Raw genomic sequence first — 27020 nt, 5'->3', positions numbered from 1 at the left:
CTTCAAAAATTGTGTCTCAGAAAATTTCTGAGCAGAAGAGGAAAGACATAACAGGGTCTAGAGATGTGTGGTATCCCTGCGTAATTTTAGAGGGTGTGTGGACATATACACACTCTAGGATAGAGACTCTTCACTTGTCTTTTGTGCAAAAGGAGTCAGAGAACATTTCTCTCTCTTACGGGCAGGCTGGAGACAAAGGCCAGCTTAGCTAGGAGACCAGGGTAGTATATTCTGGTAAGGAAAAGGATCTCCATAGGAGAGTGCCCAAAACAGAGCACTTTTGGCATAGCTATAATTTCTGTTGGCAATCAAGCAAAGTCTCAAGGTGATGCAGTCTTAAAATTGTTTTCCCCATGGACTGTATCTTTTAGGTTGCAGTGCTGATTTACAGCTTTATCATTTTTGCTCCCAAATCTTGGAAGGGCTTGTGTTTGGAGATTATTTCTTTGTGCCCCAGAATCCTTCAGCAGCACACAACTGTGTTAGGGACTACCTTTCCTTAATGTATCTGTCTTACCAAGGAACATTTTTAAAAAATAGGGAGTTATAATCTCTAGATGTCTATTACCCCTCAAACATTAGAAACAAACAGTCCCTTCTCTCCATACTGCCTTCCATACTGAGACCAGACTTGGCATTAGTTATAGGCAGCAGAGTCTCCACTGGAAACAGGTTATATGGTGATGGAATTTTGTCCCATAGTATGATTCCAAAGCCTCCCTAGGTGATGCACACCAACCTGAAACAAGGTGAGCTGCATCTATGTGGTGGGGTTTGCCTTCTGCTAAGAGGGAAGCAAGTATTTTTATTCTTCTCAAAGGCCAGCACATGGTCTACCTGTTATTGCAAGACAATTTTGCAAGACAAAAATTTTGCAAGACAAAAATTGCAAGACAAATGCAGTTATTGTTGCCCATGCATCAGCCATTGCCTTTGCGTAGAAACATTTTTTCTTGCTTTGAGTATCTTGGCTTAAAGCAATCTCCGTACTGATTCTATCTCAACAGCTCAATGAGGACAATGACAGAGTTCCCAGCCACATCCACGGAGAGCAGAATCTGCACTGTCTTTGTAGCATTCACACATCCTACTGCTTGTGAAACACTTAGGAGAGCTGAGGAGGCCCTCGATTGAGGAAAAGTGTAATGAAGTATTCTAAATTAACAAACTGGAATAATCCAAGCTGCTAGTAGAGTTTCTGTTTATTTTCCTGGTGTAAAACTGAGACCTTTTGCTATTAACCACAGAAAAATACCTCAGTTCCAGTGACGCATTTGTATGGAGCTGTTAGAAATAAGTTTTCAGGGCCAGCTCCTTACTGGTCAGTCTGGCTGGACAAAAAGCCCCGTTTTGCCTGAAGTAAAGAACTAGTTCTAATAAAACCAAACTAAATTAGTTCTGATAGAAAAATGCAGCTCTTCAGAGCCTCCTGAAATGAACAATTTAAAGGAGGAGGATTTGTCTTGAACTATGAGTATTTTCAAATAACGGCGTGAGCAGCGCTCAGGAGCTTAGTACCACTTGTGAGGAACAGGAGTGATCTTAACGAGCCTTTTGTTACGTCCAGTTTTGATACCCTTCCTGAAGGAAATCTAACATGAGAGCACCTTGCACTACCGCTGTGCAGCAAGGTAGCTCCTTTTTCCCATTGTGTAGATGGCAAGACAGGTGCAGGAAGAGAAATCACTTGCCCAAAATCTGGCAGGAAGACTAGAAAGAAGCAAGGAGTTAATCAGCAGTCTCCTATGAACAGCGAACACTCTTCCTGTTGTACAAACCTTCTTCTCCCAAGATCTGTAACTGACTGTGGCAATTCTCTGATTTCTGGTTGTATCCAACCTTTCCCACTCTCAGTAAATAAATCCTTCAAATGGTATCTCTCTGTTCTGCTTGATTAACCTTTTTTTTCTGTAAACAAGGAGGTTGTTTCTAGGAAGTCTTCTTCCTTACTGGAGTTTTAGCATGGTGACGTGCTCCTTTGAGATCCTTGCTGGAGAAAAGTATTCCTGAATTTGTTGAAAAATTTTGTCCCCTGGCAACACCTGAGGGTGAGTAACAATTTCTGGTGAAAGACAGTTCTTCACCTACTACATGCCAATAACTGATTGCATTTTCAGGTGCTGTTAGGTATATTCACTCACCTAATGCAAGTAAATATGGTCCATCGTATGCCACAACTGGAAGAGCGGTAAACAAAAACAGATGCAAACCGTTACCTGTGCCCATGTTAGAGAAATGTCATGAAACAGTCAAAACCAGTGGGAAAGCTGCTGTTCATTTTAACTGCTGGAAACTTGTACTTACTTGTTTAAATACAGCAGTTCTTGTTTATGTAAAACTCATGATTGAATGATTTGGCTGAGACTGGAAGAATGTGACCTTTAATATATAAGTAAATAAACCTTTCCATCATGTTTAATCTCTCCCATATGACAGATCTGTGACTGTCTAAAGCAACAGAAAGATCACGTGAGTCTTTATTATACATCACCAAAAAATCACAAATCATTCCTGTCAGTGTTCAGAGCACCGCTAATGCACAAATTTTTTTCCCAGGATGGTATCTGTGATGGACGTAAAGTTGTAATAAGTGCAGTAAATAAAGTAAGGCAAGGTTAATCTGATCTCCATAAAACGGATGGGAAAAGTTACCATAAATGTAAAATAAACCCAAACAGATAAAGTGGGTAACAGGCCTCTTCCATTTCACTCACTCATTAGTTAATTCCAATGTATCTTCTTGAATTTTAGGAGACAAAGCAATATTCTGAGCTAAAGTTAAAGGTAAACCAAAGCTTAATGTAACATGGAAAAGAGAGAGTGGGTACTAATAGAAGGATACAGAATGCTGTTGACAGTATTTTTAAGTGCCAAACTAACATACTTTTTTTTCCTTGCATCAGCTTATTATTTGTTTTAGTCCCACAGTAAAAATTGTGGGGAAAAAAAAAAAAAAAAAAGTCTTAAGAACTATAGTACTCTTCAGCAGCAATAAAAATGTCCCCGCTTGCAGTCAGCCTGCTGCAATTCTGCTGCTTTCAAATACTATTGTGTGTTTATAGAACAATGTTTCCAATTAACAGAGAAAGAGCATCAGAGCACAAATCATTATTTTTGTTATTTGATTTTCTGTTCAGCATAGTAAGCCCATAATGCCTCGTGTCCCATTCAGGCAAAACCAACACTAAATCTTAATAATTCATAAAATTCAGGAAATATGTACCTGTTCAGCCCTGTTTATTTTGTGATGTCCTATGGCTGGGAGAGCTCTGCCCCTCTTCTGTGCTTATCCTTACTTTCCTTGCTCTGTTCCTTTCACAGAATCATAGAATCTCTAGGTTGGAAAGGACCCACTGGATCATCAAGTCCAACCATTCCTATCAATCCCTAAACCATGCCAGTCAGCACCTCATCCACCCATCCCTTAAACACCTCCAGGGAAGGTGACTCCACCACCTCCCTGGGCAGCCTGTTCCAGTGCCCAATGACCCTTTCCGTGAAAAATTTTTTCCTTATATCCAGCCTGAACGTCCCCTGGAGGAGCTTGAGGCCATTCCCTCTTGCCCTGTCCCCTGTCACTTGGGAGAAGTCTCCTCTCACCTTAATTCTTAGTTCACTCTAATTCACCTCTTCTCTCAGACAATCCTTTGTCTACAACCCTGTCAGCCAGGGCAGGTCAAACTCTTTTTCTTTTCCTACACAGAATCTAAGTCCAACAGCTTCCGCTCACCCTTCTCTGATCTCTGTTTTGCTTATGCACTTCAGCAGTGATGCTTTCAGTGCAGAGCACCAGCATAAAAGGATGCCTTTAAGAAGAAAAATGTCTTCGTTTTGCTGCCTTAGGCCAAGAATGGACCTGATCCAAAATACGTCACTGTCAGCGGGAAGACTTCTGTCTGTTCCTGGGGCTTTGGGAAGGCTGTGAGGGCTCTTAAGGGAGGAGGAATTATTGGCTTTGGCCTCTAAACTTCTGCCTTCAGAGGTGCTGGGTTTTCAACGAGTAGACTGTGTTAATGGCTAAAAAACTACTGTTTTAAACACAAATAAAAAGAGGAATACGATTGTCATATCTGCTCCCCGCCACCCCCATCTATGTGGAGCTTTTGCTTATTGCTTTCTCTATGGTTTTTTTTTTTTCTTTCCAGTCTGAATGCATCCTCTGAGATGATACAGGTAACTGTGAGTGTGCAGTGTCTGCTACCCACACTGATGCCGTCTACACAGTATCCTTGATCATGACTGAGGTAAGCTTTAGAGGTTTGTCTCAATGAGTGACTAGACCAGTCACTAACAGCCACTAACAGCTAGATTTGGAAGAATGTTTAAGTTAAACAAAATGGAGAGGTTTTGCAGGGCAAATTTGCTGCAAGTAGTGTGGGAAGCAGGATGAAAGAATTTATCCCCTGCTGACTTTAAATTGAGCATTGTGTGTCTTGCCCTCTGTGTCCACTGCACAAAAAGAATGTATTTTCAGGTGCAAGCACTGTGCTTTTTATGGGTAAAAGCCTTTGTTTTCCTGGTATTCCCTGAGGAAAAAATGATACGAAGAGTGTGAGTATGAAATATACGCTATGCGTCACCAATATGAGTGGGAAAGATCTACGCACCTGTAGTCTTCCTGAGGCTGACGAGGAACTGTCTGTTATGCTGCGTTATTGGTAGTCTTTGTTCTCAGATACATGAGGTTCTGTGAGCAATGTCAACATCTGCAGACAAAAAAATGAGGGTCATTATTGGTGGGCCAAACTGTGACTTAATTTCTTTTCTTATATGTCTTTGCAACATTCATGATTCAGTGGTCCTTTTAGGCTTAAACAGAAGTCTAACGTTGTACAAGTCATAAACCAACCCACAATTACCAGAGCGCCCATGTGAAAACACCTTTCATGAGATAGCGGATTTCAGTTTGAAGCGTAGTTATTACACATAATAAGTCAAATTCTCTACTGACGTCAGCGTAGCAGGGATGTGAGTCACTGTTGAATTTGGACTAGTTTTGCTGGGAATATAGGAATGACAAAATGCATCTTGGCATTGTCCTTTTAGTGGGAGTGAGCTTTGCTCAAACAGTGTTACAGGTCTTGGGAGTAAATGGATGGGCCCGGGCATAATGACAGTGAACTTTTTTCATCTCCATATGCTTCCTTCAACCAGCCAAATGTGTGCCTGCTATTTGAAAGAAAACCAACTGCACTGTATACAGCAAATTTACTTTAAATGAATGCTAATTAAAAGTAATACTGCCTACCTGCCTTACCTTTTATTGCAGTAGGACCATCTCTTAAAGATAAGCTTCGCCATGAGTAACATTCTGTATGTGTAATACTTATCTCTTTGATAAATCTCTTATCAGGGCTTGGGCACAGGCTATTTGGTAGTGTGGTGGTAGATTTCTTTACTTAAGGCAAATGGTGATCCTGTGCCAGGCACTGCAACACTCTTGACAGATAATACAGGAAGATGTCAGAACTCCTTTAGCTTGCCAAATGGTTTCAGGTATGGTTTTTAGGCGTTGCCCAAAACCATTTACTTTACAATGACCTACAATAAAGGAAAAAAAAAAAAAAAAGCAGAGGAGGAGGGATAGTAGTCTGTACACTGTTCTTCGGTGAGTTCTGCAGAGATGCAGTGCTGCTTTGCTGTAGCAGCTAGGCAACTGATGTGAGACTACACTGCTCTGCAGTCTATTTGTTTAACATTGAACAAGCCGTTAGTCTATGCCCCCTCTTGGTAACACGCAGATAGTGATTAAGGACTTTCCTTTGCTGTATGAAGCAGTAAAAGCATAAAGCAGTAAATCTTCCATTATAGGTCCTTGCACGTGTCAATTAAACTAGCCTAGTAAAGTCTACTTTTTTTTTTATTTTAATCAGGGTTGTTCTAATGAATTCTTATCCTGATTCTTTAAAGAAACCTATGGGACATTTGACTGCAGTCTGCTGAGGACCAACAGCACAACATGAGGCTGCTAAATATTTAATATCATATTTGTTATGTGAATTGATTTTGCAGTAGCGTTTATTGGTGCTGTAAGCTCAAGCCTATGATCTTTATAGAAAGACACAAGGTTGTAAAGAGTGAGGAAAAAATGTTGAAAAGCTTAGCTTTGTGCTCTCGGCCTAGGCTGGGAAAGAATTTCGAAGTTATGGTGTGGATTTTAGTTGCTGTTAGTGTTTGAGATGACTTCTGTTAGATGTGAACCAGTTTTGAACTGTGTTCAAGTGCCTTCCATGAGAAGTGGAAAAGTAAGATCATTTTAAAATTAACTGCGTGGAAAGAGGATAAAATTATATTAGTGTATCCTTCGCAGGTTCAGGAACAACTGAATATTCAGCTGGTAGGCTAGTCTGAAGGCAACTTCAGGAGCCAAAAGAAGTTCATCTGTGAGGTCAAGCAGATTTTCTCACGTGGGAGATTGATCTGCCCTAGCGCAGATGTCTCTCTGAGACTGGTCTCTTCCTAATCGTCCTGTGTCTTCTGTGTCAGATGGTGCCCTGCAAACCGCATCCCAGTGTACGGAGATGGGCGGAGATCATACCATTAGTTGCATTTTGGCTGTGTATTTCTCATTTTGTCTTCCCAAAACAGGCCAGAAGGGAGTGGTTTCCCAGTGGCATCTCCATTGGCCAGGAGTCTGTGGGCGGGGCTGAGTGTGACTCGCAGAGGGCGAGGAAGCCCTGGCTCCTGGAGGATGCGTACCAGGCCTGGGATGTGAGTGCCCTCGGTGGGCCACAGCCAGGATTGCCTGAGGGACATTGTGGGCAGGGGCCTTCTCTGACCACTCCTCTGGGGCAGAAACCACTTCTGTGGCACAGGTAACCTGGAAGGTAGTGGCTGAGCTGCCTCTGACTCCTGTGCACATTGGAATTGCAGGCTGGTGTCTTAGTTACAGATTCCTCTTTCCCTGTGCAGAGTTCAGGTACGTATGCAAACAGAGTTCAGGTACATATACAAACATCATGTAGGCAGTAGGGGAAGTGTTCGGGTGGTGTGACAGCTTCTCTGGACCAGCGCCAAGAGGCTGTGTTTTGCTTCAGCTTTTAGGTTCCTATAGATAGCTACATTTCCTCCAGCACACACCCATAAAGAAGGGCAAAAACTACTTAGGAACAGCCTTTCTCCATGCCCCTTTCTTCCCAGGATGTCAAATTCTGTATGTGTGATGTTCATGCTCTAACTGGGGATCCTACCAAGCTCTGCATTGTCCTGAATGACACAAAGGTGGAAGGAACGTGGCTCAAAAGATGGCAAATAAGTAAAATGCTCATGATCTTGGCAGTACAATGAAAGGATGCAAAACCCTAGTGGGAGGTTTCCTCCAAATAGCTACTGTGGGCCTTGATTTGGTTTTGATAAAGGGCTTTTGACTAAGGACAAACACATGGACAAATCAGAGAAGAATGGATCTAATCTTTCCCAATCTACTACAGCCTCATTCTTACTAAGTTTTGGCTTTGAATCTTGGCTTTTTCAATATTTTCCTTCCCAGTCTCCTGTAAAGACACTTTCACACTTGATAACTCATTTTTTCAGCCTATAGAATCAATTTTTCCTTGGTTAGGATAGGCCTTTGAGATTATTGAGTCCAACCGTACCTGTCCACTACTAAACCATATCCCTGAGCACCTCATCTACCCGTCTTTTAAATATCTCTGGGGATGGTGACTCAAGCACCTCCCTGGGTGGCCTATTCCAGTGCTTGATAACCCTTTCAGTGAAGAAGTTTTTCCTAATGTCTAATCTGAACCTCCCCGGTGCAACTTGAGGCTGTTTCCTCTTGTCCTACTAGCTGTCACTTGGGAGAAGAGACCAACACCGACTTTGCTGCAGCCTCCTTTCAGGTCAGCGTAGAGAGCAATAAGATCTACCCCTCAGCCTCCTTTTCTCCAGGCTAAACAACCCCAGTTCCCTCAGCTGCTTCTCATAAGACTTGTTCTCCAGCCCCTTCACCAGCTTCATTGCCCTTCTCTGGACACCAGCACCTCAACGTTGTTATTGTAGTGAGGGGCCCAAAACTGAACACAGTGTTCGAGGTGCGGCCTCACCAGTGCTGAGTACAGGGGCAGGATGACTTCCCTGGTCCTGATGAGTATGCTGTTTCCGATAAAGGCCAAGATGCTCTTGGCCTCCTTGGTCTCCTGAGTACACTGCTGACTCATTCAAGTGGCTGTCAACCAACACCCCCAGGTCCTTCTCTGTCAGGCAGTTTTCTAGCTGCTCTTCCTCAAGCCCGTAGTACTGCATGGGGTCTTTGTCTCCCAAGTGGAGGACTCAGCACTTGGCTTTGTTAAACCTCATCCCATTAATGGAGGTTCCACCAATATTTGAACTCAGATCACAGGATTCAGAGTCCAGAGTGCTAGACTCTCATTCTTTCCCACAAAGTTGGCTTTTCACCACCCACCCTTTTTCCTCTTCCAGTCTCTGATTTTCAGAGTAGTCATGAAATTTATCCCATGCATGTTAACGTACACCCTTTGTTACATGCCATGGGGCTTATATATGCAGATGCACAGATAACTCTGTCCACATAGCTCTGAATTCCTTTTGCCCATAGATCACAGAGCATTTTACCAGGGTAGGAACTAGAAATCGTGAACGTTTTTAGAGCAGGAAATTCTGCTCAGGGGATTCGAGGACAGGGTTGGAGATGGCGTTTGTTGCAATGTGGGTTGTTTCCTGCTTCAGTCTTCTTATCGAGTTACAGACATGAAAAGGATCTGGATGATGAAGCAGGGAGCCATCCACAAACTCATCACTGACAGCATGAGAGAAGAGCATGAAGGGAAGTAGACATTCAGAGCCAAGGAGTGGAGCAACAGTCGGAGGGAGCCACTCCATCTCCTTGATGCTCTTTACCAGGCATACGCAAACACTGGCAGAATCAGTGCTTCAGCGGGTCTCCTTACCTTCGCCTCTGTCATTTTACAGACTTATCTCTGTGCATGAGCAAAACCTCTTCTTTCTGCTTCTTTATTCCCCAAGGGGAGAAAATTGAGCAGTCATACTGGTTGTTTTTAAGTGAATGAGCAGAGGTTTCTGTGTTTATAAAGCAATGATCAAGAATTTTGGCCTGAGCCTTTACTTCAAATGTTGTTGTCAAGAGCAACAAGAAAAACACCTTTTCTGAGATTCTGTGTAGAAATCTCTCAATATGTGGCTTACTCAGCCCTGGGCAGGCAGATGGCGGCAGATGGACCCGCGGGCTGCGGCACAGTGCTGAGCCTCTCCTGTATCAATAGCGCTGCACAAACAGTGGGACAAACGCGGCAGCGGGGATGCTGTGGCTGCAGCACCGAATAGTTATCATACGTGTGCTGCAGTAAAAACCGATCCACAGCAAAGCCTTGGTATAGGAAGAGTTGATTTTCCTGCATTCAAAAATATTTTTGAATGCCTTTTATGGCTTTCAGCAGAAGATCGTAATTTCTAAACACGTGTGACAAAAAGTAAAAAGAAAAATGCCAAATACACTTAGGAACCTGGTTATTTTTCTTTATTGCGTACAGAATGTCCTTATTGTTTTCCCATATTATTCTGTAACAAATGAGGGAGTAGTTTCTTTACAAGCAGTACCGAACTTTGGTTCCACTGTCTTTATCATGATCACATCCTGGTATGGCCTTAGGGAAGAACAGCACAAAGGGCAGCCTCTTGTGCCTTACTAAACTTACAGACTGCCTGAAATCAAGCCTCTAGGCACTAGGGATGTGAGGAGCTTTAAAGTTTGCTATTTCCCAGACTTCCCTCTTTTTCTGCTGAGGTAAACTAGTAAAAGGAGGCAGCCAGCTCCTTGTACAAGAAACAGAACTAAATTAACTGAATCAAAATACCAAAGATTTTGAGTGTCCCCAGAGGCTTTCACTAAATACAGATTTCTTATATTAAAAACATGAAGGGATGTTTGAAGGACACAGCTTTGGATGCCCTTTTCTGGCAGCTTGCAGACACAGAAAAGATCTCAAGCTGTATTTGCAGCTGCAGCTTTCAGATGTCTTCTGTTCTTTCCAGATTCTCCTGGTATCGAAGAATCTGTCCTCAAGCTTTTTGCTGCACACAGCGTTACTGTGAAGACTGAGCATACAGCAAGCATCAAGGTACCTTTCAAGGCCCAAAGTTACGTGGTTTAAAGATGATATTGAGGTGGCAAGGCAAGAACAAATGGTGATGGAGAAAGCCAGTCACTGCATCACAATCAAAACCTGTCTGAGAGAAGACAGTGGTACCAGTACGCCATCTGAAAAATTACTATGGCTTGGCCTCTGACAGTCCTTACTTCAACTTTGTTAGTAGGTCCTGAATTAATCATTTTTTAATCTGGACAATTGCATGTTGGGTTACAGACAGTATAATTCAGAGTTTCATTTTGCAAATTTTGCAGTGGGTCAGATTCAGATTTACACTGTGACAGGATATGACCCTCTAAATAAGGGTCGCTCTGGTCAGCTGTAGACAAACTAAAACCCCCACAGGGGAAAGCAGAGTTCCTGTAACACATGGGGAAAATGTTAAAATGAGATGGAAAGCACCCAAAGGCAATGGAGGAAAACAGGTGATTCACTTTGTCATCAAGAGGAGAATGGCTGGAGGAAAAAAAATCGCAGATCAAAGTAGCAGTGGTGAAAAGCAACTACACCACTTTTGCTACAGAAAGAGAGAGGGAGGGAGGGAAAGCCTGCTAATTCAGAATATGAACCATCAACTCTGAGGACCTCATCAAGCCGCTGGAAACTGAAGAAATTTTTGGTGGAGAACCTATTAGCCAGCAAGTTTTAATGTGGTTTCACAGTCCTACTTCCCATTGGTTTTGTCCTCTTCTCCTTGCCAGTCCCCAGAAGAACACTGTCCCCTGTGCTTTAGGGTGGACAAATTCCAAGGGCAGAACTCAGAAGCTGTTTTAGGTTGATAGCCAGGATCAAACAAATACTGAGGCCCTTTCACTGCAAGCATTTGTGGAATCAGAAACCCCTCGACAGGGGCTGGCCACAAGAGACAACTGACTAATACACTGTTCTGGTGTCAGTTACATAAGCTTAGTGGGATACAGCAGAAATGAGAAGTGGCTTTCTCTGGAAAATATTGTGGGGGAGGAGAGAAGGTAATTTAAAAGGAAATGCTTAAAAACATTTTGTTTTGCAGCCAAAACCAAAATATGTCATCCAAAAACTAACTTGGTTAGCAAATACTGCTGAGCTGTGTTCTGCAAGTTATAGTTTGGGCACCTCTTTTGTCATTTTTCCTTTATGGACTGCGATTCCCAATGAAAGGGGATTTGCAGTCCCCTTTCCACAAGACCAGAGTATACAGAAGATACAGTGCAAACAGTGAGTCTGGCTTATTGAAACATTTCAGAAGGAAAATTACCAAATTGAAGTAATATATATTGGTTCTCACTTAAAACTGCATTTTTGTCCAAACTTCCTGTGGATTAGGGAAGACTTTTCTGAACCCCTCTGTAATGCATTGCAGAAAGAGCTCATTTTTGGGAAAAGTGCAAGAATTGAAATGTTCCAATACTTGAAACGACAAAGGGAAGTAGATGGCAAAGAAAAAGTCCTTGGAAATGGGTTGTGGCCATGAATAAACTTCAAAATACAAGTTACTCTCCTTGATTTCTTGCTGTACATCCATCCATATATAGTTATACACACACATAACATACATCCAGTTTGGAGTCAATGAATTCTGATTGTACTGTGCTAATTTGATTTTCTTCTCTGTAGAGCCTCTGAGACAGGTGTCTCAGCCTCAAGCTGTAGATGTCAGGAAAGATAATCTCACCATTACCAGGAACTTCCCAGCCCACAATGGATACTCCCCAGTGCAAGGTTACATCATAGAAAAAAGGAAGAAAGGCACCAATCTTTGTGTCCCAACCACCGAGGAGCCCGTTCAAGGTCAGACCGAGATTATTGTCAGTTTTATATAAGCAGAAAGAAAGTTAGATAAGCTTTGAATGCAAAGCTGAGTATTGATTAATCAAGGAAAATGTCATCATGACATCTAACAGGATACATATTTTGACACACGCTGTTCCAAGCAAAATTTTCAGCCCAATGGCTTGATACCTATATCAACAATGAGAGGGCAGAGCACTCAGCATCTCTGAAAGTCACACCTATGGATTTGGATACCTAATTTCAAGTATCTGTATTTTTACATTTCTCCCAACCTAAATCTGACTGCTTTTCCCTGTCTTAGACCAGAACAGAATTAAACAAATGACTGATTTTGTTGTATCCATCAGATAGCAACCATATGATCCATGTTTAGCACAGCTTGTGTAACACATGGGAGTGTTCCTATCAGCCGCAGCATCTGACTAACGAGACTTTTGCTTTTCCTTTTCTGTTAATATTTTGGTTGTCTCTTGGATTCTTTCCTCTGCCTCATTCAAAATGTTGGACTTTCATCATAATTAAGGTACAATCAGTCACACTATCCAAAAATATTCTCCTTAAAGCACCAACGTTAATCATGATAAATAATGAAAACACTTTCTAAGGCAAATTATTCAGTTACTGAGGGTTTTTTTAAAAAAAAATTGAATAGAGGTTTAACCTTGCTTGGAGGCTAGTTTGTGAAAAGCTTGGCTACCCTATTGGATTCATTATGTCATGGGAAATCCCACTGAAGGCAGTAGAGCAAGACATGAAGGTATTTTTTTCCCCAGCACGTATGATTATACCAGGCTATATACCGTAGTCTAATGGAAAGCAAATTATGCATTTTACTCTTAGTATGTGCATCAAAATTCTGTCTCCACCTTAGGGAGAGAACTATGAAAATGGAGCAGGCCGCTGGAGAAGTGAATATTAGACCTAGTTAAGGGGCTTCCTACATCCCTGAAATTTATATTGTTCTCCAGCAGTCTGAGAGCTGAATTTTTTTCTTGGTTTATCTCAATCCAAAAGAAATTACAACAAAAATTATTGACCACTTAGGAACACTTTTATGGGTGATGAGAGTTGTATAATTGCGACATGTGTGTCTCTAGGTACCAGATTCAAAGTGAAAGTTTCCTGGAGGATACAGAATGAGTTCCGTGTGATAGATATAAACTGTGGAGGCCTTGGACCTCTCAGTATGCCCTTAACCTAACCTTCCATTGCAAAGGATTCCATCAGGATGTTTCTTTCTCTTTTTATTGTCGAGTTTTCCTAAACAAGTATGTGATTATCAGATCTATGCATTTATGACTGAAGTCTGTGGGAATATGGCAAATTCCAGCTTGGCTTGACATATTAACTAAAGATTTAAGGAAAACTTTAATACTGTTGGCTATAAATGTAGAAGTGCCTAAAAGCATGATATTATTCTTTTTTAATGTATACCTATTAAGATAAGGACACAGTAAGAGATTCCCACCTGGGAGGAATTGAGTACATGCAGACAGCAGAGATCAACGTGATGAAGGCACTTTAAGGTCTAGATACCTTTTGTGCTTAATGTTCATATATAGGTTGCCTAAGGCCCTAACGTATGACAAAGAAAATAATTTCTCATACTGTTACTATGCTCCTTTCATCAGTCCCCCATCAACCCTTTAAAAAGAGAAAACTCTTGTGGAATTCATGAAAGTTGCTTACATTCTTTTGTTTTAAGACTGCATTTTTAGTAGTAAAGAATCTCTTCCTAATTCTGGGCGGATCAAAATCACAGATAAACTCCAAAGGATTACAGTAGCCCCAGAAAAGCTGAAATGGACAGATTTTATTTTGTGCCTATTATAGAGAATGCTTACATGACCGTATAACCAAAGCATTTTAGAAACAAAAGGCTGTCAGAAGACAACAATAAATGTTTTAAACTATTGATGAAATCTTGTAATACATACGAGAGGCCCTCAGTAGCTGCACATAATTTAGAAAAAAAAACCTGGCCAAGTGTGGAGGCCAGAATAGCTAAGAAATGAGAATTATATATAGCAGATGAGAGCCTTGAAGTTAAATAGTTACTCAGATTGGAAAGCATTCAGGTTCCTTTACATCAAAAGACAACACAAAAAAAACCAACGTAAAGCCTGAAGCTATGATTCTTCTATTTGAAGACTTGCATTATTCCACATTAGGCCTAAGAGAATATGTACTGTCCATATGCACCCTATTCCTTATGACCCTGTGTGCTCGTATGAGTGTTTTGTATTAAAGTCATTTGCATCAAGTTTTACATTTTATGACTTGGGGGGGGAGGTGAGTCATTGCATTTCTGCGGAGACTTTCAGAGCAGAACATGGATTCGGATACACAACTCCCTCTACATTTGATGAAAAACACACAGTTATTTTTTCATATTCCATCTTTTGCTCTCTTTCCATATTATGGAGATCTAACTAGGCTGCTGCAAGGCACACTAAAGAGCAAAAAGCAAGATCTGTATTTTCAAAAATTGCTATTAATTTGGGGTACTGTAATCTTTGGCAAATAAGCTTGAAGAACATTAACAAGATCTTGCAGGCAAATTCAGTAACCCAAGCAGTCCAGATAGCGCCTGGCCATTTTACACATGACTAAGATGGATTTAATAAACAAAAAGAGACACAATGCACTCAAAAGCCATACAAGGCAGGTTTATAGGAAATGTACTGCAGAGTTCACCACTCAGCTAGAAAGAGACACAAGCGAACCTTTAATGGATAGATGCCTCTCTCAAACACGTGTGGAATGAGTGGTGCTCTATGCTCAAAGAAGGTGCACTTTCCAAGCTGAATTCAGGTGGTTCCATGTCAAATGCTGTGAGGATTTTTCTTAAATGGCCAACCTTGGAACAGAGTCTACATTTATGTGCCATGTTAGGAACTGCGTTGTTTTGGTGGACAGAATTTGCTCTGTGTTATACCCTAAAAGCTCGAAGATCCAGCGTCTTGAAACAGGAATAGCTCTGTATTCACATATGTATGCATAGGCCTGTGGGTACAGTAGTGTGTCACAGCTCTCCTGCTGTTGCAGACCCTCCACGGCTGTTGAAGGTGGTGGACTTTTCCAACTCCAAATCCAGCTTGAGCAGAAGTCAGAGCAGGAAGATAAGCTGTGAGGATACATACTAAAGATGAGAGCTGAGGACACCAAGAAATGGAAAAAATGCACCAAGATCCCTATTACTAGTACCACTTACACTGTGGGAGGCTTGCAGGAGAGACAAATGCTGCTTCTGAACCTGAGCTGTGAACCAAGCTGGTGTGGGAGGCACAGTGGAGTTACAGGAAGGAATTCTAGGAGTGCCACCTTCAGGTAAGACCTGCAGCATCTGTCTAGCCAGAACTCCCGTCTGTTACTTTCTTGTGGTTTTTAAAATATATCTCATTTTGTAAAGGGTTATCAAATTCATTTGCACAAAGGAACATTTTACATCACAACTGTGCTTCTTTTTGCTGAATTCTCTGAGGTGCTGAGAGGAGATGGAGGGAATCACAAGCTGTGCAGTCCTTAATCCAAATTAAAATTATTCTGCTGTACTTCTTGCTGAGCTGTTTCCTGAATGAGTATGTCACGTTCAATGGAAGTTGTTTCTTCCACCATCTGACTTCTCACATCACATCTCACGCGTGATTACAGAGCACTGTGGGAAGATTCTCTGATTCCTGTCATGGATACCGTGGTCTGAGTATGAGTTAGGAGAACAGGTACTCCAGCAAATAGACTATCGTGTTTGAAATACCCGTAAATACGGTGATTGTTTGAGGTGCTCAATTCGAGTGAGATGAACAGTCAAGTGCTGGCACACTAAAGCTTAAATCATATTATCATGCTTCAAAGGCACTAATTATGTCTTGAGGATGAAGGTCTCATGACCTGCCATGAAATCCCTAGATAGCTTAATACTTGAGGCAGCGAATTATTTAAATATTTATTGTTTAGGACTTAGGATTGATTAATTATTAATTAGGAAATTTAGACTTTTTAATGCCTAAGATACTCCCAGGTAACAAAGCGTGGTGCTGACTGCCCTCAGTAGCAGTAAAGCCAGCAAGAACAGATGGAAGATTCATAAGACACGTTATATAGTGCTGACGCCTATAGAGTAGAAGGGCATTCAGGCTTGACTGAGGATATCTCACAAGGAAACATCCAGGTAGCTGATATATAAAATGGCTGTTTCTTTTCCTGGTCTTTACTTTAGAACTATACAATCAATCCCTGTAGCACAGCTTTGTTACCACTTCTCCAGACAGAGAAAAAATCCAAGAGAGACCGAAGGCTCCAGACAAATTTTTCAGTGAGGAATAGCTTCATGCCATATTGCACTGAAGAGCATGAGAAGTTCTATAAGAAACAGATATTATACAAAATTGTTTGTGGCAGAAGGTGGACCGTAAAAATCATTTAATGAGGCATTAAAGCTGCCTTTTCTTTTTCTTTGTTCTCATTCACTTTTTACACAAAGTATTTTTAAAATACACTCTCATCACTAAGCTGTTGGTTGCTGAAACATTAATGTTTCTCTTCCAGTGGTACAGGTATGAGGAAGAGAGCTGACAACATAGCAATCGTTACCCTAACTGCCTTCTGCCGAAACAATTCGAGAGTTTCTTCTTCCAGTCTCAGTCATTCACTTCTCCAAGCATGACTTACCAGACTGAAAAATGGCTTTACTTTTCTGTGCAACTTCTCACTCTTTTAATTTTTAAATTTCTCTCTCTCCATCTTTCTTTTATCCTCCCCCACAGGTTTGATCTGACTGTGAGGCTGAAGAGCCACATGGTGGTTCTTGCTGGGACAGCACCATGAATTCATACATCTTTTCCTGTGAGATTCTGTGTTGAGAAATCCTGCAATTAGAATTTTCTTGGGCCTCTGGTGAAATACAGCTGCAGGGCTATGGAGGCTCTAGTTGCCCTTTGGCCTTTATCACATGAGATGTCACTTTGGTTTAAAAATTGTTGAGTGTTGGAGAAAAATCATGCAGTGCTTTAGGTTCATGAAATCCTGCATAACTGCTCACTGTTAAAGTTAAGTCTTTTTACTAGCCTCCCTGTGGTGGTTAGGGTAGAAAGACTTCTGTGCACGCAAATTTGTCAGCTGCATAATCCAGCCCTCTGCAGCTGGAGCAACAGTGCTCAGCAAACCGTAAAACTTTGGGGAAGCTCTCTGATTCATCACAAGAAGCAGAATTTTTTGAGCATGTAACTACATTTCATGCTAACTGAAGTGAAATTATTCTTGATTAAACCTTGAGTGACCTAGGAGTGATCCAGTTGTAAAGACAACGCTTCAGGTCCCAACACCGTCCTTTCTGAGGTACAGTTTATATTAACATGAATGTTGAGCTCATTTCTGTAGAGGCTAAGGGCAATTTCTGTGCTTTCCTTTTTCTTATGCCTAGACTACTGCATAAACTGAGGCTCTACAGTACCTTGTAGAATCAGCCCCACTGTAAAACTGTATCTCTCAGTCTAAATTGTACAAGTTTTTCTGTATCACACTGGCTTGTTTTTTTCTCAGCTTTCAAGATGATGAAACCAACAAACTGTAGCATAAGTTTTATATGGCACCTCCCAAACCAAGACAACTCTGTGCACTTTGCTGGGGACGAAGCCTGCCATTGCCTTCACAGCTTGAAATCTCTAGGATTGTTGTCCTTGAAACATTTTTCTATCAGACTGATCATGTCTACATGGCTTCTGTAGACACAGATATCCCTTTTATGCTCAAAGATGTGGTTTGTTTGTGTTGCCATCTAAGTTAGGAGATGGAATGTTATAGCTGCACATTTGTTTTGGCCAGGGCTCATCACCACCAGTGATGTGGCAAAAAGAAGGCATATCAACAAGAGGGAGGTCAAGAACCATCATCCACAGCACCAAGCTTTTTCTGACCTGTACCAGATTATCCTCAAGAATTATTATTGAGATGCCCTTAACAACATTTAAATGCAAGTTGCAGGTACAGTATAAAACAAACGAGCATCTTGGTCCTCTGGGTATCAACAGGAGGTATTCCTCTGCTGGTGGAAATTGCAGACAATTTCTGCATCAATACTAGAGTTGGGAAGGTTGTTTTTTTCTTGAAAAAAAAATATGTCAATGATACACACCTCTTATCCAAAAAATGCCACAAGAATGATCCAAAATTTTATGTTACCACTCAAGGAGAGAAAGACTTCTTGGTCAGAAAAGATCTTCCTACCTCTTGTCACTGTGTTTCCCAAGTTCACTAGCTCAGAGGCACTTAGCTGAGCCAAGCAAGAAAGCAGTATGGTTCAGAGCTGAGGGATAAGGAAGGTACTGCTGGGGCTTTGTCCAACATGGAGAGAAAGGGTGAAGTATTCATTGTTCCAGGTATCCCCCAATGCTGCCTTGTTTTTCATGCTGTTACTTGATCAGGCAGACCCCCCATGACATCATTGCAAGTGGGTCCATGACAGCCAAGTGGAGGCAGGCTGGCTTACTCCTTAGAGAGACTCCTGTTACTATAATGAGCTGCTGGGGCTTAGGGACCTTTGCAGTGTATTTTGTACTTACGTCTTCAGAGAGTGCTTTCTAAACACAACATCATTATTTTGTCATCAGAAGGGAATTACATGCACAGGGCAAATTGGTCCTCAGGTTGCTGAGGGTCGAAGAAATCAAGGAAAGAAATACTTTTGTAGACACACAGGGGTTTTGTAAGGGAGGAGCTGAAGTGAAAAATTTTGCCCCAGGAAAGGACAGAGAGAGGGTCCTAAAGAGCAGAAACCAATCCTTAAATGTGCTCATTAATTCTTAGATTTCCCCTGGCCACCCAGTAATCTACAGCTGGTTTAAGAAGTCCCCAACACTGTGACTATAAATGCTAGCTTAGATGTAGAAGATGGTTAGCAGACTGATTATGGTGTCCCAAAATGTGACCTCAGTACTGTCATGTGGTTCACAGCCACAGAGAAGGTCTGCAGCAATAGGTACACCTTCACTGACCTGCACCGAGGAAGGAAATACTTCTTCTGAGCCACTGCCTGCAATGGCTCTGGGAACATTGACCCTCTGGATCCACAGGAACAGTGGTACATCTCCAAAGACAGAGGTAAGCATAAAAATTTAGAACAGTGCTGGAAGAAGATGCATGCTCTTATACGCAAGGCTGTGCATTGACCTCAAGCTCCCTCTGGACCTTGGGGTATCACTAACCTATTCTGCACCTCCAGGCCCAGCCTGGGGAATAAACACAAGAATAACTTCCGTTCTATCCCATCCCTTTGATGGCAATCTCTTCTGGACCAGCCACCCTTTTACAGCACGTACATAGAATCACCAGGTTGGAAAGGACCCACTGGATCATCGAGTCCAACCATTCCTAACAATCCCTAAACTATGCCCCTCAGCACTTCATCCACCCATCCTTTAAACTCCTCCAGGGGAGGTGACTCAACCACGTCCCTGGGCAGCCTGTTCCAGTCCCCAATGACCCTTCCCGTGAAAAATGTTTTCCTGCTGTCCAGCCTGAACCTCCCCTGGAGGAGCTTGAGGCCATTCCCTCTTGTCCTGTCCCCTGTCACTTGAGAGAAGAGGCCAGCTCCCTCCTCTCCACAACCTCCTTTCAGGTAGTTGTAGAAAGCAATGAGGTTTCCCCTCAGCCTCCTCTTCTCAGGCTAAACAACCCCAGCTCTCTCAGCCACTCCTCATAAGACTTGTTCTCCAGCCCCTTCACCAGCTTCTTTGCTCTTCTCTGGACACGCTCCAGAGCCTCAACATCCTTCTTGTGGTGAGGGGCCCAGAACTGAACACAGTACTCAAGGTGCAGTCTCACCAGTGTCGAGTACAGAAGGAGAATAACCTCCCTGGACCTGCTGGTCACACCATTTCTGATACAAGCCAAGATGCCATTGGCCTTCTTGGCCACCTGGTCACACTGCTGGCTCATGTTCAGTCGGTGGTCAACCAATATCCCCAGGTCCTTCTCCTCCAGGCAGCTTTCTAGCCAGACTTCTCCTAGTCTGTAGCACTGCATAAGGTTGTTGTGCCCCAGTGCAGGACCCGGCATTTGGCCTTGTTAAACCTCATGCCATTGGCCTCAGCCCAGCAGTCCAGCCTGTTCAGATCCCTTTGCAGAGCCTCCCTACCCTCCAGCAGATCCACGCTTCCACCCAGCTTAGTGTCGTAAATATAAATGTAAGCACATTGCATAGCAGTTCATATAGATGCTGTTTAAATTAAAATTCAAGACAGTAGGATCCATCCACGTGCAGGTAGGGTGATATTATCATGTCTTGACATGACAGAAGATTGGCTTCCTTTTTCTTGCAGCGTATTTCCAGTCAGACTGGAATTATTTTCTACATTCAAAGCAAACAAACCTGTCACATGTAGGAGACTGACAGTCTTTCTGGCACATTAAATTAAACACTTGAGAAGTCATCCCATCAGGTAAACCCCTTCTCCGTTGTTCTGTTGCTCTCTGCTCAGGCCGAATCAGTAGTTAGAACATCTCATTAGCAGCACCCCCAAACAAAAATGAACATGCCCAGCTCATCAAATCAAAACGGTGAGTGGTCCTTCCACCCAGTCTGGGGCAAAGCAGAATGCAGTTATTCTGAACAGTGAGATCTAAGCCAAATCTTTTTTTTGCTTGACCTATGCCTGTTGTAATGAAAAATACAGTAATACAAAACAAATTATGTATTAATGTGTATTACCAGACTATGCATCTATTTCTTCAGAAGTCTATCCATATGCTGCTACGAGTCTTCTAATGCCATTAAGATCAGTAGGCAATATATTAAAATAACAGAATCAGTAGTACTCTAAAGTGAGTAACCGGGTGTCAAATCATGTATTTGTATTTAACAATCAGCCTTCTTTGATTGATGTAGTTAGACCATAGGTATGTTGCTGTGGCTACATGAGCAGCTGAGAAAGAGCACTTCCAGATACGTGCTGGGGTTGTGTTCTTGTATGGAAGTACTCTGGGCCTGGATTTTACAGAGTCTGAAATAGCTTCAGTAGTGTCTGTGTATGTAGGCAAGTATAGAAGAGTAGTAAATGAAGGAAAGGTAGGTTGATTGTGCCTTGCAGTGCATTCCCTTGATAACAGCCTGCCTGTTTCCAGGCAGGACACAAACAGATGTGAACTGATTTCATAGTATCATAGCATTTCCTGTTGTTCATTAGAAATGGCAAGTCACAAGGTTTATTTGCACAAACTTGAGAGATGGAAAAAACTCCAAAGGATAAGGAGGATAATATTCTGTTTTCTGAGAATTAGGTCTCATAAGAGAATTCTGCCATACAGTGCTACCATGAAGATGCTCAGAGGGCTGGAGCACCTCTGCTATGAGGGCAGGCTGAGGGAGTTGGGGTTATTCAGCCTGGAGAAGACAGGGCTCTGAGGAGACTTTATAGCGGCCTTCCAGTACCTGAAAGGGGCTACAAGAAGGCTGGTGAGGGACATTTTACAAGGGCATGTAGTGATAGGACAAGGGGGAATGGTGTTAAGCTGCAAGAGGGAAGATTGAGATTAGATACTAGGAAGAGATTCTTTACTGCAGGGGAGGTGAAGCACTGGCACAGGTTGCCCAGAGAAGCTGTGGCTGCCCCCTCCCTGGAGGTGCTTAAGGCCAGGCTGGATGGGGCCTTGGGCAGCCTGATCTGGTGGAAGGTGTCCCTGCCCATGGCGGGGGATTGGAACTGGATGATCTTTAAGGTCCTTTCCAACCCAAACCATTCTGTGATTCCGTGATTTAGGATCCAAGGAATTTATCTGATGGAATCCCATGCTGATGCAAAAGGAGATAATAAAGACTTGAAAAAATGGGTTTAGCTACAGGCTGAGAATGGAAGATTTGCAGTGAACACTGGAAATTAAATTGCATATGCAGTTACTCATGATTCCCCCAGAGCATTCTGTAGACGATTTCTGCCTCGGAGCAAGTCCAAAAGAGCAATATCTCTTCCTTTACAAGATCACCTGCTTTTGTTTATAATTGAGTGTAATTTAATCATGCATTTCTGAAGTGCCTTGGGAGCTAAATATCCAAAAGCACTTTACAATTTAATGGCATTAGCAAGAGAAGGCATTGATAATCCCCACGGAGCAAAAACCTGACACCTTATTTACAGACCAAGAAACAAAGAAATTAATTGCTTGCTTACAGTCGCATAGCAGATTAATGTGAGAATGAGGTTTCTGATTCCTTCCTTTTCAGTTTGTATTTGTTCACATGTTGAAATAGTTACACTGGTCAGATGCTGAGAGTAATGCAGTGTATTATTCATTCTTCCTCCTCCATGACTTTTCCCTGGTGGGAAAGAAGGCTCGGATCATGAAATATCATACCCTTTGGATTTGTACTCGTGCAGGAGAAGACTCTGGCTTTATGGTGCTGGCTCTGTGTTTGCATGTGCAACAGACAGTGTGAAACAGCCTATGGTGACTGTCCTTAGCAGAGTGTTCTCACTTCAAAATGGAGAATCCCAGGAAGGACCATTCTTCCCAGTTCATCGCCCCACTGAAGAGCCACAGCATGAGTCCTGACAACAACTGCGCCATGAGCTGTGCTTTCATCAGCAACACCCACTCAACAGTGACCCTGTAAAAGGGCAATGTTAGCATCACATTCAAGTCTAAGTTGTGGGTCAACTCAAAAAGTAGCATTGATTTGCATATGATCCCTACAACTTGCAGCTACAAACTGGTCATCTGTGGTAGGTCAGATTTGCAACCACTGTGATTTGTTAGGGGTGATTCCCTCCAGGTTCAGTAACCGTAGATTTTATCTCTCTGATGATAGTTTACACCCTGCTGCTTTCCAGGGCAAATGCACCGGCACTGCGGATCAAACTTCTCTGGGCCAGTTTGTCTCTTGTTCTTGTCCACAGAGGAAGAGACTGCTCAGCCTGGAGCTGTAGCTGCAAGGGCTGCATTGTAAAAACTTACCTTCATATCCAAAACAACAGACTAACTCTGAGTTTGTCTTCTTCTGAAGTCATTAAGATTTGTCTTCAGTTGCTTGCAGGCAGTATTGGGTCCGTTAAACTGGCACGTTTTGACTAGCCGGTCATGAATCCCCTAAATGGCTCAAAAGCAACTATGGCCATTTTTTAGTCCCTAGCCAGGCTTGCCCTGCACCCATGGCTCACAGTCAACTGATGCAATCTGACACTAGCTTTTTCCAACGATACCATAGATGCTGCACTGGGTAAATTTGTTCTCTTCCTTTGTGAAATGGCAGGATTTTGACCAACATTGTATGAAAGCTAGTAAAAATTTCCAAGGCACCAAAAGGAAGAAAATCAGACATTTCATATTCTCCTCTCCCTTCTCTGTTCTTTTCTATGCTGGAAGCACGCAGTGAAGTTTTAAACCAGGTTGTAACACACAGCTTTGTTCCAGGTGCCTCAAATCAGCCTTGAGAGACTGAACAATTCCAGGTGTGTGGGGTGAGGTTTTGCTAACAGTAACCCATGACCCACACATAGATTCCCCATGTCACCGTGCCCAAACTTAGAGTTTGCAGCATGGTGTAACAATATGTAAAGCAACGCCTTGAAACAGTGTCCTATGAGTTTCATCAGCCCCTGGTAAGCTCATCCTGCTTACGATTGATTAACTATGTAGCCTTTAAGGTTAAATATTTGACAGCAAGAATTCTCTATCCTTTTGTCTATTGTGACACTGGTTTGTTTTCCCCGTTCTCCCTCTCTGAAGAAAGGTCTTGGTGTCCCAGGACCTGTTAGTGTTGTCTTAAAGGGAACAAGAGAGACACATTGCCAGACACAGCTTGAAATGAAACTGATACAGCAGCAATTATGAGGGACTATATTTGGAAAGATCTTTTAAGGTTATTTTTGTCTGTGATGATTGCTTCTGGACAGCCTGCTGACAACTGTTAACACCCCTCCCTCTGGGTTTGGTTCTCTTTGCTAATGCAGAAGTAGCTTAGCATGGGTCCATGGAAAGGACGTGCACGCTGGGTTTCCTGCTCTGGTTTTCAAGCAAACTCATCTGTCTGTATATGTAGGATACATGCAACACTTCTTTCACTGAAGCCAGCTACTGCCCACCTAAAAGGCTGAAAGCAGTTCTTTACCAAGAATTCCTGGTGTTATTGGGTCTCCCCCTTCCTGTGCTCCCAGATACACTCCTTCCTGATGTCACAATTTCAAACCATAGCTGGAAGCCAGTTGCCTAGTCCCTAAAATCAGTGTGAGCTTTCTCTGCCCTGGCATCACCACCAGCAAGGCTGGGACAAAAAGGAACCTTGCATCTGCTCACCTAGGTTTGGGCAGGGCAGGCAGGCCTGAGGGGCAAAAGAACAGGTCTCCATCCTCTCAAAGATCTGATTGCTGGCTAGGACTTACCTTCTGCCTTCCCACGCAGTGCTTGTTGAGGTGAGAGCTGTTACAATAGGAACATACCTCTTCCATATTATTCAAAGCGGCTTGTTTACAAGCACAGCTGGCTAAGGAACAAGGCTTACAAAAGCACTGTGGGGGCGAGATGCTAATTTATATTCAGATTCCTTAACAGGAGCCTGTTTCTGAGGCCTCCTGAGGCTCCTCCTTACCTAGACCTGGTAAGACCTTGACTGTCTCTAGGGATGGTCTTTCTGCTGCTAGGGCAATTTGCAGCTGAGTGAGATGGGAAAGCAAGAGTAAAAATAAGACTGTAAAACTGGCTTTAATGAATTTGCTTCAAATTGAGCTTAACTGCAAGCTTCTACATCTTGGGTACTATATTCTTGCTGATTTTAGTTCTGGAAGAGGGATAGTTACTGCCTGAAGTCAGGTGCTGTAGGCTCGAGGACATCATACCTCATGTGAAAGCTCTTCATTAGACTGGGAGCTCCTTCAGACCAGGACCTGGAAGACTTTCTTTAGGGACTTTTTTTAGACTTTCAATGGTCTTTTCCTACTGGCAGACTGTTCTAACTGAAAGGGAACAGAGTAATGAGTGATCAAATCAGCAGATTCACTATACCCTTAGAATAGTTGTGCTGGGAGTCTCAGTTGCTGATTTGATGGGAGCTAAACCTCTGTTTCTCAAGTGTCTCTCTCTACTCTTCTTAATGTATGCTCTTCTGCCTTTCCTGCTGTTGTAGCACAGAAGGGGTGGATATCACTTTCTTTAGACTGGGAGGTGACAGGTTGTGATGAATACAAAACCTGTTAGACCCAAAGTGAATTATTTGAAACAGTGATGAACTGAGGAAGGGGAAATGAGAATGAAAATGAGAACTCCCTAAATTTGAACTGTTCACTTCCTACAAAAACTGTGACCAGACAATTCTTTCCTTTATACAGTGGAAAGCTTTATAAAGCTTTTTAGCCAGAAATTTGTGAGACTTGCACTCAAAACATAGGGTTGGTTGCAGTAATTATGGCAGTTACTCAATTTTTTGTTTTTCTTTAAGAAAAAGATTATAAAAGCCTCCTGGACACAGTGACAGAAAGTTTGCAGAAGCCAAAACACAATATGTAATTAGTGGAACTAGCTCTGCCTAGTCCAGCATGCAGAACAGCATTGCTGTGGCTGCGTATTTTCTTGTTGTTTGTGTCACTCAAACTGCAACTGTCCTTGGCTTTTATAATGGTCAATTAAACTAGGTGGAGAAGTGGAGCTTCTGCTCATCAGGGATGCTTCTGGTGGTTACTCTTCTTTCCCTTTCGGTGGTTTTGGGCAGCAGGGTACATGTTAAATGTGATATTTCTAATACCATCTGCTAATGTATGTAATAAAAGGAGGCAGACTACAGTTCTCTCTTCTATGTATCAGTTTGCTTCCACAATGGTCAAGGAGAATCCTGCTTCTGAGTTCAAGAGGAGGCTTGGGTTCTGTCCCCATGTCTCCAGATAGCCCAGCAGGACCTCCATCATGATCTAGGCCTCACTGTGTCAGACTGTATATAAACATAATGTAAGCCGTAAATTTGAATTACTTAAATACTTGCAATACCAAGACAGTAAATACCGTCTGCAAGTTTGTAAATGAGGGAGACGCTTTGTGAAAGAGCTGGCTGTAGAAGGTAAAACTTGAGATCCAGAAGGGTCCAGGAACTTCACTGCTAGTGACTAAGACTAGGTAAGGAATTGCAGAATATCTGAGTGATTGAAAGATCAACAGATTGACAGATAGATAAATACACATATATATACACTAGTGCTGGTTCTTTTAATTAGACTGAATTCTTCCAGGAGCCAGTTGTGGAATAAAAGCATAGCAGTGACAAGCCACAGACACACACTCAGTCCGATAATATTTCACCTTTGTTCCATCTGGAGCTAGGAAGGAGGTGTGAGGAAACAGGATGCTCCTCCCAGGCAGCTTCTAAGCTTTTGAAAGAAATTACAAAAGACCAAATTAAAGAAAGAGGAAAGGAGCAGCCACTTTTGCTTGCCGTTAACCCATTTAGGCTGCTTTGAAAAGAATTTTGTAGTATTTCTGCCTGGTACCCATTCATTCTCACATCAGGAGCCACTCTACTTCAGAAGTGGAACATGAAGGACTCTGTTATGCCTGCAAGCAGATCCATTTAATGGACTGGGAGCAGTTACACGATCTTTGTCTTTATGCTATAAATCCTCAAAACCTGTTCCACTGGTGACAGATGGCCTGGTTCAGGATTAATGAAACCAAATATCTGTGCCACTGCATCAAACAGCTGACGAATCAGATCCACACTTAGAGAAAAATGTCCATGGCACCCTACTTTTTCCTCCTGGAAATTTTTCTGGAGTGAGGAAGGCTATTTGTCTGGGCTTTCTGGGCAGCAAGCAGCCTTCCCAGAGCAATTCTTTGCATCATGCTGCCTTCTCCCTGGAAGTGTGGACAAATGGCCATTGTATGTGGGACTGGCTGTAGCAGCAAGGGGCGAGTGTGCTTCAGGGCTCCACATCCCAGAGCACCTGAGACGTGTTGTAACACAAGCCACGTGCCATGATTTCAGTGCTGCCTGGTTATTTTGTGTTGATGTGCTCTGTGGGGGTGCACGTGGCTGTGTTTCAGGGTTCCCCAGACAGGAATACAGTGTTAGTCAGCTTCAGCACGGTGCTGAGTAGCTCCAGGGCAGAGCCTCCCGACCAGTGGGCATAACAGTGGCCCAAAGCTGCC

General features: G+C 42.6%; 1 protein-coding gene across 1 annotated transcript; it reads left to right on the top strand.

Moving 5' to 3' along the window:
• The first annotated feature begins 727 nt into the window (after positions 1-727).
• IGSF22 (immunoglobulin superfamily member 22) lies at positions 728-26987 on the top strand. Its single transcript, XM_054068119.1, is given in 20 exon segments — positions 728-749; positions 2773-2824; positions 4146-4173; positions 6589-6711; positions 7141-7282; positions 9907-10108; positions 10110-10228; positions 10432-10488; positions 10491-10591; positions 10593-10878; positions 11724-11918; positions 12998-13084; positions 15035-15158; positions 15160-15230; positions 16449-16456; positions 17724-17805; positions 17808-17882; positions 18705-18920; positions 22355-22615; positions 25324-26987. Coding segments are annotated over 20 exon segments (2319 nt in total). The 3' UTR covers positions 25392-26987.
• Positions 26988-27020: the final 33 nt, after the last annotated feature.

The sequence above is a fragment of the Cuculus canorus genome, chromosome 5 (assembly GCF_017976375.1).
Source record: "Cuculus canorus isolate bCucCan1 chromosome 5, bCucCan1.pri, whole genome shotgun sequence".
Lineage (NCBI taxonomy): Eukaryota > Metazoa > Chordata > Aves > Cuculiformes > Cuculidae > Cuculus > Cuculus canorus.
Note: the sequence above shows the minus strand (reverse complement) of the source record. Positions and strands in the feature narration are given on the sequence as shown.